Below are 13,215 nucleotides of genomic sequence, written 5' to 3' on the forward strand. Positions count from 1 at the left end.
GCTCTCTCTGCTCCACACGAGAGTCGCTTCCAAGATGGGAGCAGCCATGTCATCAAGACTGAAAAGTATCCCTTGTGCATGTGCGACTTAACATTCAAAACTGCTGCTTGGCCCGGATAGGTAGGGTGTCATAACGTATATGCATACAAAAACCTTTGAGTTGTGTACCAGTGATGTCAGTACTGCCACTGAATTACGGCGAAATTACACTTACGAGCAAGACTTACATATAATAAATTATGGCAGCGAGAATGATCTGTCCACACAAAAGTGCATCAAAATTTGGTAAGGAATATTTTGAAACACCGCACCTGAGCCACACTTTTCACGATCAAAATCCTGAACTGAACCGCATCGGCCGAAACAAGCTTGAGGTGTGGTACGAATCAGTGCCACATGATAGTTTGGAAACCGAAGATTTCTTCAATGTTAAAACGTACTGTACGTGCCACTCCAACAGAAGAGGATATCGACGACAAGTCTACGTCTGGTTCTAGATAACCGTAGAATTAGATTTCATTGTTTCAGCGTACCCTCTGATAGAACTATGTAGCAAGCTACACCGAAACAAAAGACAGAGGCTTGTCAAGCAAAGGGCAATAGGTCATAAAATTCACAATCAACCAAGAGGAGGGGCACGCTGAAATCATTCTAGAATTACTATGTTTGTGTTGTGAAGCGTAAATATCGTCACATCTACTGAACAAGGTAACTAGAAATTTAGAAACTTGATTCTTCTGTTACATGTCCACCATGATGAGGACAAAGTTCCATTCATAGAAGCTTCCGTAAGACTCAACTTTCAAGAACGAAACTGCACTAAGACGGCTCAGATACTATGCCTCTTTCAGAAAGACCACGATTCTGGAAGGTCCCGGGAGTACTCTTCGTTGATTTAGATTGAAAGCTGCATGTAGCTCACTCTTGTCGTCAGCCAGATTGTAGATGATGAGGAACACGTTACTGATATTTCTAACTAATATACCGCCTTAAGCGGTAGAAAACCCAAGCACGTGACGTTCATGAAGCACCAAAATCCCAAGCTAACCAACAACTCATTTTATTTTTTTACTATAGAGCCCGCCGGTTCAGTAATCTAGATGCACATGAGAAAATTCCAAGCAGTGAAGGAACTTCACTGCGTGTGACAAGTCTGGCTATCAGTTCAGCAAAGTCAGCGAAATCCCCACACATGATTCGAGCAAGACCAGCCAAACGAATTTCGCGTAGAACCAGTCGATTGTGTGAACTTCTGTGATTATACTATATTTTAATGTGCATTTTATAGTCTATCTCAATGTTCAAGGCCATAGATCCCCGCAACTATTTCAAACCCAGGCAGACATTCGCCAAGGCACGGTGACATTCAATGAACAATGCCAGAGGAGCTCCTGTCAGCAGCGCCTGGTGTCTTTCACTGTTAGTGGATTTGGTGAAATTAGTTCAGTATTATTTTTCGATGAGTGTTGTCCTTGTGAGTGTGCTTAAATACACTAGCTGTCTCGCATTGCTGGAAAATGTTTTCCTAATCGCGGGGTACTAACTAGTGCCATCGGGTGATGCACCGATTGCTAAAAATGGTCAACGCGAAGTGTTGACTACAGCGGACCTCACAATATGCTCTGGCGGCAAAGACGGGGAAGAGTATCCGGCGCCGTTAAAAGGAGAGCACAACCACGATTATGGAAATCTTAACGGCGCTTGTAGATTTGTGTAAATTTGTCCTCATTTGGGAGTGCTCGGTGAAATTTCACCTTTCGACACATTATCAATTTAACAGTCCTGTAAACGAAGCTAATCTATGCTGAAAAACCGATAAGCACAGCACAACTGTTTTATTCCTATTGGGAATCATCTCATACCAGCAACAATGTCTATTCCTTAATTGTTTGTGACGGACGAAACGTTCACGCTGTTGTGTTACCTAGCTATGAGATTCCTACGGATGATTGTGAACACGGAATCGCAAGCAGACAACCTGAGAACTCCCTCTACACTCTATCAACACCGAAACCCACCACCATCGAAAAATTACGATAGCAGACTTTAATCTCGCCACTTCGCGGTGACCTACTAATAACACTCCTGTTAATGGAGGAGTGTTCATGACTGCACAGAGTAGAACAATCTGAACTCTAACTTAATAGGCACTAATTCCAGGTTATTACCCCATAGCCTGCTCGGGAACGAGCATTTGTACGGCAGGATTAAGGTAGTTTTATTAATGCATGGATGAGCCATCAGTGACGTTCGCACTGAAGCAACATAAAATATGGAATTAATCGTCTGTAGAAGTCATTAGCATTAATCGAAATGTCAAACCGTTCAGGCTTTCCTCGAACTGGGTTGTTCACGACTCACTCGTATTAGCACCACAGTAAGTAGCACCAGTACTGCTATACAGCCATAGAAACCCATTTTAAAAGGCCCTAGGGGAGAAGAAACAGTCGACAGGGAGGTAATCAGTCTGAACATACCGCAGTAATTTTCCGAATGGTCACTCAGACAAGGTGGATGGTAATCGACGCCAAGAATACTAGTGGCATCACTGACACTCAACTCCTACCTGTCTGCGACTGACGGTATTTCCTTGTATCAATGAGAGCCAGTCAATGTATCGTTCATCTGTGGCGCCATTTCGATGGCTAACTACCATGCAACCGGAATGAAGGACGACGGCTGGGATAATGCCAGGTTGCTCAAGTCTAGAGAGGGGAATTCGAGAGGTAGAGGTCGGGTTTGAAACACCGACCTTCTGGTCAGTAAATTCACACTTTAACCACTGAACCATCTCGCCCACTCCCCGTTTCGATCTATTCTGTTAGGACAATTAGTCGGATCTGCTGACTCATTGAAAAACGATCAATCGGCGCACCCATAAGCCCGCCGATTAAAGCTAATGGCCATTTGCAGAGCCCAACAGCAAGGTAAAAGATAGCTTATTGCATCTTTTATTTCGTAAGTATGTGTACAAAAATAAAACGGCACGGCAATAGCGCCTCGAGTCATTACCTTGCCACTTGCTCTTATTCACACCAGTAATGAGCTTTGACCACTGCTATTGAGATTGCTCCGTCTTGTCTAGGCTGAAGTTCTCTGGACGTAGAGGAAAATCTTGACTCCACGGTTAGGGACTGGTCTGGCCAAAATTCGACAACCGGCTAAACGAGGTGTGGTACTGACCAAGCACTTGCACGTTAACTCCAGTTCGTCATTAGTCAATGGATAAAACTGTATTACACATTGTCCACCCGGTCTGAGTATTCTGGCGATGTCTCCAATGATGGCTTTCGCCGGGTACGTAGCTTTCATCGTATATGATGTCAACCATTGTAAGAAAGATATGGACAATATGAAATCCATACAAGCGTCACGCACAGGAACCACAGGGGGTTTAACAAGATCACAGTGTATTCTATTTGAGCCATCGCCTGGTAGACTGGAACTTGGCAAATCAATACCAATAGAAAAAATAGAGTTACTCTGCAGTACCGATCTTATTGGGGCAAGTGCGTGCATAGAACCACAGCCAAGGTCAAGTAGGGCACGCGCAGAGGAAGTGGCAGTAGACAAACCCAAACAAACTTCCAACGCGAACAGATAAATTGCTATTTGGATTTCAGTTCTAGTAGTGTGCATTTGCAAAACTTGATCCAGATAATCAAGTTTATGTTGTCCGGCATATTCCGCACGTCGTGTTGGGGGCAATGAATGACGTCTTCTTATGAAATGTTTAGATTCCGCAGCAAACTGTACTTCCAAATGTTTTGTGGTTTCTTCAAAGTTCGGTGGCAAATGAACTGGTAACCCTTCACACAACGGAACGACAAGGATAGATTGGTGGTCTCTTAGAGCTAACGAACTGATAGCTCGTCGAAAGATGGCGGACGACAAACACAGACCGTTGCGAACCTAAAAGAAAAAGAGAAGCGTTTTTGGGTATAACGACGTGAACTGAATACATACCACTGTAACGAGCGTTCTCGATAAGTAATCGAGATGCTATTGACAAAAAATCACCATGGTACAAAAACTAGCGAGTTTCTTGTATTCAACAGGGACTTCAGCTTTCTCATTTTTAACTCTTATCTTTCGGAAAGGTTTGTTGATCATCGTTTGTAGAAATTAGGCAGCACGCCAAAACATGGTTCCAAAACACATAATTGATGGACTACATCCCTGTGTGCCTTTCATAAAACAGTCAGATAGTCCTTCCGTACAGTAAAACCCCATAAATTGGGAACCATCGTTCCATCCTATATATTCTCCATCCGTAAGTTAGAGAGTGTTCCTCCCAAACCCTAAATTCACCTATAGTTCTGTGTGGAAACGGCGGCTGGAACGCGCAGGATTACAGAATGTTCCCGGATGTTTTTCGTCCGCCTTCTATAGAACGTACGTTTGTGAAAGCTACAATCGGATCTTGAAAATCTCAGCCAAACAAAGATACTTAAGCTAATTAGGACTTGTCACATCAATGTAGGGGAATCAGCCATATGATTCCTTAGTCAGCAGCTCTAGGCTATTAAATGTGGTTATTCAAAAGCTTTGTGCTTTCACTTTAAACAATAGAAGCCCAGATGATAAAGGCTAGTATAGTTGCCAACCGAAAATGCCTCACTGGGCTTGATGTGCTGCAATGTTGTGGGTGGTAACAGTGTCGGTTAGGCTTGTTCTTTAGCCAGGCTGAATGCAATGTGGTGAAGAACAGTGAAGAGCAGTGTTCCTTTACTGCCACTCTCCGACCAGTCGGACTGCTACTACAAGCAGAGACGATTCGCCCGAAAACGTCCAAGTAGTAACGTTTGTGATGTACCAGACTACTTATGAGTAGGCAAAAGTTTGTATACGTTTCCTCCCTCAATACATCCTGAATACGAAACTCCGTTCACACTATCGCGTCTCCCGTAGGCGAGGACCCGATGCTCGCTCAGCCGTAGTGGTAACATAAGTGCAAATAGGGTCTCAATCATCTTCCCTGAAAATCATGAACGCACTGCATATAGGCTGCTGGAATGTCCGTACTCAGCTTGGCGTGGGACACCTTTTTATTTGCCAGGTTGAGAAGGCACGCCTCTCAGGAACACAGATTCCCGTTTTCGATTCACAACTCGTCAAAATGCCAGAAGTCTACAGAAGTGGCCCAAATGATAACTCTGGCCTTTATGGCGTGGCTGTAGCTCTTCGCGAGCGTGCCCAAGACGTCCAACTCCATTTGGAGCCGCCATAGTCCAGGATTAGGACAACTCATGTCAAAAGCTCCCCAGTGATACTGACTGTCATGAACATCTAGGTTCTCACTTCTTCGTCAGACCACTGTGCCAAAGAAGACTTTTACAATAAACTACAAAGAAGGACCAACCGCGACCTCCCGGTGGTTTCTGGCGATCGGAATGCGAGAACTGACGCCAGCCACCACATCTTTGGAAAGTTCAGCTTGAGACAACACTGCGAAAACGGCGATTGGCTATGCCGCCTTCGACTCGTGATATCCAGCACACGTTTCCAGCGTCCAAGAGGGCATATTCTCACCTGCTTTTCCAATGACGATCGCACTGCTTCCCAAATGGACTATATCCCAGTGGCAACCAGATGGGCACCGTCTGTTGAAGACAGATGAAGAACGAATGCGGTTCACACCATACTCTTGCAAGTTCAAATTATACACTTCGTCTCCCCTGGAGTACCAATAAGTTGTACCAAATGGACCAGCAGGGAATCACGCATTTAGGTGAAGCAACAGTCCAAAACAAATTTTTTGCGGTGAGATCAGATCCTACCGGTCAGTTGAAGAAAAGATTCCCAAATGATTATTGTTTCCTTTTAGAAACTGAAAATTTACTCCGGTGTGGACCATCAAGAGGAAGAGGAGAATCAGGCTTCAGAGAAGTGAAGCGGTCTTCAGGATAGTTTCGCAGTCTTCAGGATAGTTCCCGATTGTATGTATGAAAAAGCGAAACGCTGGTTGTGAGCCGGTAGCATCTTACAACTCACTCAATCACCATCCATGACTTAACAAAAAAAAGCAAACAGTCTTGTACCCAGGTTGCTTCATTTTCAAATGTTTGTGAATGACGACTGACATGTTGAGTTACAAAACTTATAGCACGAAGTTCCTCTAGGGTCTGCATTATCGTCCTCCAGCCACTAGCTGCTTACGAGGTCCCGTGGGTTTTCCGCGTTGGGTGTTCAAGGAACTGGACACACAAGATAAGCTCTTCGAAGTCAAATATCATCGGGAATTCGCGAGGTACACACACTTGTGTTGACTAATTCAGTTTTCGCGAGGGGCTCAACTCAGCTAAATTTCTCTTCTTCAATAAAATGTGCTGTAAATGACTGCATTTCGTGAACTACGTCCAAGTTCGGTCCAAGTAGAATATTAGATTGACGGAAGTTCGGAAACCCTCCCAACTGATAGGACCCAAGAAGGGCGAAACTGTGCATAAATAGCTGAAGGGTTTTCAACAACCGGTGGTCAAGAATGGTTTTTCTGCCAACGAAAATCAGACACGCGAATTCAGACTAGAGGAATCCGTTCCAAAAGAGGGTGGTCTCAAGAAAAGTCTACAGAATTCCAAACGAATTCCTAAATCAAGTGAGACCAGCATCGTCCATATAAAATACAGGAGCGATACGGAGCAATCCAATTTCCCGAAGAAATCCTGGAAGCGGAAAAACGCGAAATGGGGTTTCAAGGGGCTGATGGCAATTTCCAGATGTAACGGTTCAAATTTTCAGATGATCTCTGGGTATATTCATCGTTTGAAGCGCAATTCTGAGACATAAAAACGACGGGGAAAGACCACAAACATAAAAAGATCATTCAGTTTCATATAAGTCCAAATATCGTACGAGACCACGTCGTCGATTTGCACAGTTATTGGGTGTGCCAACGAACGAAAATCAGGAGCTGCCTAGAGTCCACACGTTCGCGTCGATCATCGAAACATTTATATCAAGGCACCATGTTTACCATACAAAAGGAAAACCCTGGTGATCGATTCCCGATCAAAGTGTAGACTGTACAATGTTGCCAGCGACACAACCACTGAGTGTATTTCTACAGACTGTTGATGGCCCGAATGTGAACTGAACTTGATTCGGCTTCAAAGTTTTGACGGTTCCCAGGAATAGCGCTTACAAACAACGGTAGAACCACCGAATCAAGCGGTCAAAAACATATCCCTGTGTTGTCCTTGAGGAACAGTGATATACTCAGTGGAATCAACAGGTAGAGTGAAATGGCAAGCATCCTTCGCATCTGGTAGGTACACCGACTTCTCAAAAAAGCGTCCGATTAACCACCAAGATATGCAAGTCATTCAAGTTCCAGTGCTACCTTTGAACATGAAGGTCATACCGGTGCAGAAATTGACACTGCTTGTAAGCGTGCAGTAACATCGACTAAAAGAATTGAAACAGAAGGCTGAGTAGTGTTAACTACCACATATATTCAACAATTTGTCAGCTATACATGTGGAAGCGAGCTGCTTTCATAAAGGGAGAAATGCATCAGACACATGCTGCAAACGGGGACTACAATTATTGAATGCCTCATCAACGGCCCATTATTACAAATGAAATAGGATCGTTGAATCCACTGCTCACCGTCATCATAATCATCATTGACAGCATGAAATCCGTGTTCAACACCGATGCTTCATTGTCGTACAACCATGGTTTATTTGAAAGCCTTATTGTAAATAAAAGAATAAAGGTGGATGGAGAAGGGACTTGGTGCTAGCTTACCACACTCATTCCGAGATGTCTACACCTCCAGACATTCACTTAGGCAATCTGGATAGAAACTGACAACAAGAACGCCACTGACATCGGTTGGCAGCCATATCTTGTAGAGTCTACAACCAGCCACAGTGAGGATCACGTGGTCCACATCCTGGAAGGCGAGTAACACCGACAACACCCAAACATTTCGTCATCTCCTTTATACTCCTTTGCCAGCTCAAAAGTTGGCCACCTCTCTGCTTCCGCCACTCTGAGTTGGGCATAGAAAACAGCACTCTCTTCGGCAAACGATGGCTGGGCATAAGCAACATATGTTCCAACCAACGCAACTTCTGGTGCTGGACACACTTCAATGGAAGTGTACAACAAAAAAACGCGCTTTCTAACTGCCTCATTACGGATTCGCCTACACCAACCCACACGAGCTATGGTTCTGAGACAACGATTGTCGAACACCTGAAGACGTCTCAGTTCCGCTGCTCGAACAGGCCAGGTCTCACAGCCATACAACAAAACAGTCCGTATTGTAGTTTGATACACACGTGCCTTGAGATTCAGGGATAAACCATTCTGACGTCATAGGTGTCTCAAATTAGCAAACGCGACCCGAGCCTTGCAGATTTGTGCATTGACATCCGTCATTCATCGTGCATTCATCTGTCACACTACAGCTGGAACTAATACAACTTTCAAGATAGGTTAAACGCTCCAAAACTTCTAGTGCCTCTCCCTGGATTGTAAGTGCCGTATACAGTGACTGCATGTCCAGAAGCATCACTTTACACTTTGTGGGCACAAAGTGCATACAGAAGGACGGGATGAATTTGGTAAGTTCATCCGAAAACACCACGCCTTCTCCTTTTCTTCAAAGATGAGAACGATGTTGTCTGCGTATTCCAGATCGACAAGGTTTTCGTCACAGGCTATTTTAACACCGGGGTTTTGGAAAGCTTCCAGCGTTCGTCCCATGATTTAATCGATCACAAGGTTAGACAGGAATGGGGAGAGTGGGCATCCCTGACGGACACCACTTTATGTACGGAAACTTTTGAAGAGCTTTTCGTATACTCTCACACGTCCAGAAGTTTGGGAACACTAAGAACTCATTATGTTCACGAAATTCCGGGGCACTCCTTGGTTGACGAGCGTGTCGAGCAACACAGACCGGTCAATCGGGTCAAATGCGCCTTGGAAATCCAGGAACACTAGAATTGTGGGTCACTTATACTCACAGCGTTGTTCTAGCACCTGACGAACTGTGAAGATTTGGCCAACGCAACCCCTACCAGGCCGGAATCCCGCTTGCTGCTCTCGAGTCAGTGTTTCACGAGCCACTGTAAAGTGACGAAGCACAAGTGACACCAGCAGTCTCGTTACGACTAGGGTCAAGCTGATCCCCTTGTGGCTGCTACACTCACTACGATCTCTTTTTTGAAAATGGGCACTACCACCGACTCTCCACAGTTGTCTGGGACAGACTCCTTTTCCCAAATGCAAGAAAACAGATCAGACAAGCGTTGACTGATGAATTCACCCCAATCATTGAACAATGTGGGTGAAAGGTCATCCGGACCAGAGGCTCGGCGGCGCCTAAGAGAACATAAGCAATCAGAAACGTCCGAGGCCGTAGGCGGTTCTACGTTCACCGTCCAGGGTTCTACGTCACCTGTGGGTTCCAGATGAGTGCCATTTGGTGGCCATGACAATTACTGTTTGAAGTGTTCAACCCAACGGTTGAGGCATTCTTGTTTATGCGAGATAGTCAGTCGCTTCAGATCCTTGATGATTTCACTCATAGGTGGTTTCCTGGGACTCGACGAACGGATCAAATGAAATAATCTTTGGTCATTAACGGCTTTCTGGGCCTTTTCCATTTCTTTGACTTTCTGTGTCCATCATATTTCACGGTCAACTCGCACGCTCACTTTCACTTGACGTCTGAGAACTCTTCGCAGTGGGTCATGTTTGGGACCGGCTGGGATATTTCTCCGAGATTCAAGCAGTGCCACCGTTCCAGTGCTTGGGTGAGCCTGGTTGGGTGGTGCCAGAGGCGAAATTCCCAGCACTATGCAAAGAGGTGGTAATCTCTTCCTAGTATGAGTCCACATCTGATGGTGGAGCACTTGGAAGAGATTCTAGATGATTCTGGTAAATTCGTCTGACATCCGGATCTGCCAGTCTCTCAGTTGCCAAGCGGTTTGTCCGCACCTTACGCGGCCCTGGAAAACGTAGGGAGAAGCGATTCCGGACGAGCGCGTGGTCAGAGTCCACAAATGTGTTCGAAAACGACCGGCAGTCAGTTATTTATCCGCGCCGTCAGTAACTGATGACAGTGTGGTCGATGTGAGTTTGTGGCCGGCCTGTCGTTGGAGGGCACCATGTGGCCATAAGTTAGTACTGCATAAAAACAGCCTGCCATGAGCACACAGCAGGAGCAATCGTTCCCCATTGTCCGTACGTACCGATTCCAATCCATGCCGACCTTCCAATCGAGTCTCAGATATACTAAGTCTGCCCATTCGTGCATTCAAATCTCCGGAAACCACCACGATGTCTGAGCTTTTAGCTCACCGCAGCAGGGCATTCAGAGGGTCGTAAAACGTGTCTTTGACGATGTCGGAGCTACAGTCGGTTGAGGCGTAGACAGACACGATAAACAGACATCTATCAACTTCCCGCTTATGAGTTTTTCAAGGACGTTGCTAGATGAATCGCGGTTTAGAGGGAAAAGGTCGAGTTACGTTTGAGTCAGCAATTTCAGGATATTGATTTTAGGAGTGCGATAGCAGACAAGTCTTATGCAACCGAGGTATTCGTGTGCAAAGGTGCTTCTTCGTTTAGCTTTTGCTCTCTTTGAGAAACATCCCACTTGTCCCAGAGCATTCATGGAAAGAACTCGTCGGTTCACGGTGTTCCCGCATTCGCGTTGTAGCTTCTAATTACTGTTTGTGCCACACACTCGGGTGTAAATGTGCACATATGAACCATACGCACGAGCGACTGATTGAGTTGGATTGTTTGTGCTGTGCTTTTTGTCAGCACACACTGCATGCGCCGCACTGCACGCTGAGTTAACCGTACATTAGCGACTTATCTTCGTTCTGATACTTTACAGATCCAAGCTCGGATGGTGTGGTGGCAAAAAACGCACACCGTACGAACCATCGATCAGCCGACACAACTTTTTCCATGTGGTTCACTAGAGAGAGAGAGAGAGAGATAAGGATCGGGTACCCATCAGGATAACATAAATGCCTGTTTATATTTCTCTGTTTAGAGAAGACATACCTTAAAAAGTGAGTTCAAGCTGAGAAGTGACTTTTCTAGGGTCCTTAAATTCAAGGGCTGGAGTTGGTCGATCCAAAAGGGCTATTTATACTACAAGTGTCGCCGAGCACAAAAAATTCCTTCATTTTATTTGGAAGGCATCATTTGAGCCGAACGACGTCTGAACATTTACCAACCAAGGTTCATAGTCCAAAAACGTTTCACAACTGATTGACATTTAGACCATACTTTGTAATTCGATAGAGTGGAGTTTGACCAAATAAAGTCTTAGGCAAATCAAAATATAACTGGTGGATGCAGACACAACAGTTCCTGGTTCTACACATACAAGAAGTATTCTGAAAGATTTACGAAATCAATAATAATCTAATAATGAGCCTCAGAAATCCGAAACAAAAAATCCTTGTTAGTCACGACCTAGTTGTTAATTCCCTCCGAGGAAAGGCCAAGTCTGTGTGCTTGTTACTAAGACACCAACCGTACAACAGGTACAAGCAGAAAAGAAAAAAAAGCTACTAGCGCTAAAACGACAGCTCAACGACTTGAACAGAATAAATGGTGACTCAATATGGAGAACCAAATGGGTTTTCCTGACTTTGTTTACTAGACGACTTAAGACAATTCCCCATTTAAGAAAATGAAATACATCAACGGGGGAGGGTTTTCGTTTCGGTAGGCGCTAATGATATGAATCGGACCGTGTGCCAGCCGCACATGGCTGACAAAAATCAAATGATTCGCGGCTTAACTCAACAGCCTCTTTCAGAGAATGATAGGATTCTAGTCGATCCCGAAACAAACGAATTATATATATATACAATATCCCTCACAATACGTAAAAAAGAGTTACACTAGCGTAACACGGCAGCGACCAGGGCTTATTCCCTAATTGTCATGCCAAACAGCTGGTACACCTAGCACTGTCAGTACTGCACCATTCTGTGGTAGAAAAGAACCTTCCAAGACAGTAATGTCATTTGTTCGAAGAGAGTCAAGCCATCAAAATATGGGGCTAACACCATGATGAATGAGTCCAAACTAAATTCGTATTTAATAGATCCCAGTTTATTTTGTTGTGCAAGCAAGCTGAATCCCCCTATTAATAACCCTCTTACAAGTGGGTGTTCAGGTTCGACTGAATGTCACAAAACAGTCGAGATGACTCGGTGGTTCAAGCGCGAATTCACTGACCGGAAAGTCTGATATTCGAACCCAGCCTGTGAATCTCGCCTGCCCCTGTATAGGCTTGGGCAACCTGGTTGTACCCCAGCCCTCGTGTTTTCTTCGGATGGCATAGCAGGTAAGCACCGGAAGGATGTTACAGCTGCACGAATATCACAAAACCCTCTGGAACGTAACTTTAAACCAGATCGCAGCTGTGGATTACTGCTAGGGTACAGTGTCGGATACAGATGTGGCAGGATAGTAAATAATCGGAGTATTCACTCGAATAAACGTAAATATTAGGTGTTGCACTGAAAAAAGCTGTTTTAAACATCCGTAGGCGCCTGAATTTCCACCGGCCAATTGCATTGGAAAGTTTTCCCAGCTGCCAAAAGTGTTAACAACGCCATTGGCGGATTAGGAACCCAACCAGTAAAGGGTAAATTATGATGGTCGTAAAACTTAATTCTCCCATACAAAATGTCGACGTGTTTGTATGAATAAATACGTCGATATGACTAACCCAATCCTCAAAGTACACTCACTCTTTTCGGTCCGGATTAACTGGAGCGGTTTTACTGGGAACGTAGGGGAGAACAAGGGTCAGGACCAGAAAGGCACAGCAACTGACACCTTCCATCCCTATCAAAAGGATGTGGGAGAGTTACACTAACTATCCAGAAGCGGTCAGGTATGAATGATTGAACGCCCAGCACAAGGGCCCTTTATTTTTTCGTCGGAGCGATATTCAGGATTTCGAAGTAATTCAACACTATTCATATGGCTGACAGAAATTTTGGACAATCCCTCACCGGTTTCGCCTTCCTTGAGGCTAATATTATTGTCAAGAGATTCAGGTGAATTTGAGTTGAGACTCCTATCAAACACAACTGAGCTTGAGAATGAGTGCTCATCTCAATTTGGTGCTCAAGTGTGTAATAAAGAGGAAATTTGAGAACTACCTCGTGAGCCATAGAAAGTTCGAAAGCAGGAATTTGATCTACCTTACGAATA

At 44.7% G+C, this 13,215-nt stretch overlaps 1 protein-coding gene across 1 annotated transcript in view; it reads right to left on the reverse strand.

Annotated features, from left to right (window-relative positions):
• Nucleotides 1-2,545: 2,545 nt before the first annotated feature.
• Nucleotides 2,546-13,215, reverse strand: part of T265_03889 (hypothetical protein) — a gene marked incomplete at both ends in the record, with an annotated part of 29,414 nt that continues 18,744 nt past the window's right edge. Inside the window, 3 exons of the mRNA XM_009168481.1 lie at nucleotides 2,546-2,818; nucleotides 3,184-3,912; nucleotides 7,612-7,696. Of these exons, the coding sequence (XP_009166745.1) occupies nucleotides 2,546-2,818; nucleotides 3,184-3,912; nucleotides 7,612-7,696 (1,087 nt within the window). The remainder of the gene's footprint in view (nucleotides 2,819-3,183; nucleotides 3,913-7,611; nucleotides 7,697-13,215) is intronic.

Source organism: Opisthorchis viverrini (assembly GCF_000715545.1).
Source record: "Opisthorchis viverrini unplaced genomic scaffold opera_v5_59, whole genome shotgun sequence".
NCBI classification, from domain to species: Eukaryota; Metazoa; Platyhelminthes; class Trematoda; order Opisthorchiida; family Opisthorchiidae; genus Opisthorchis; species Opisthorchis viverrini.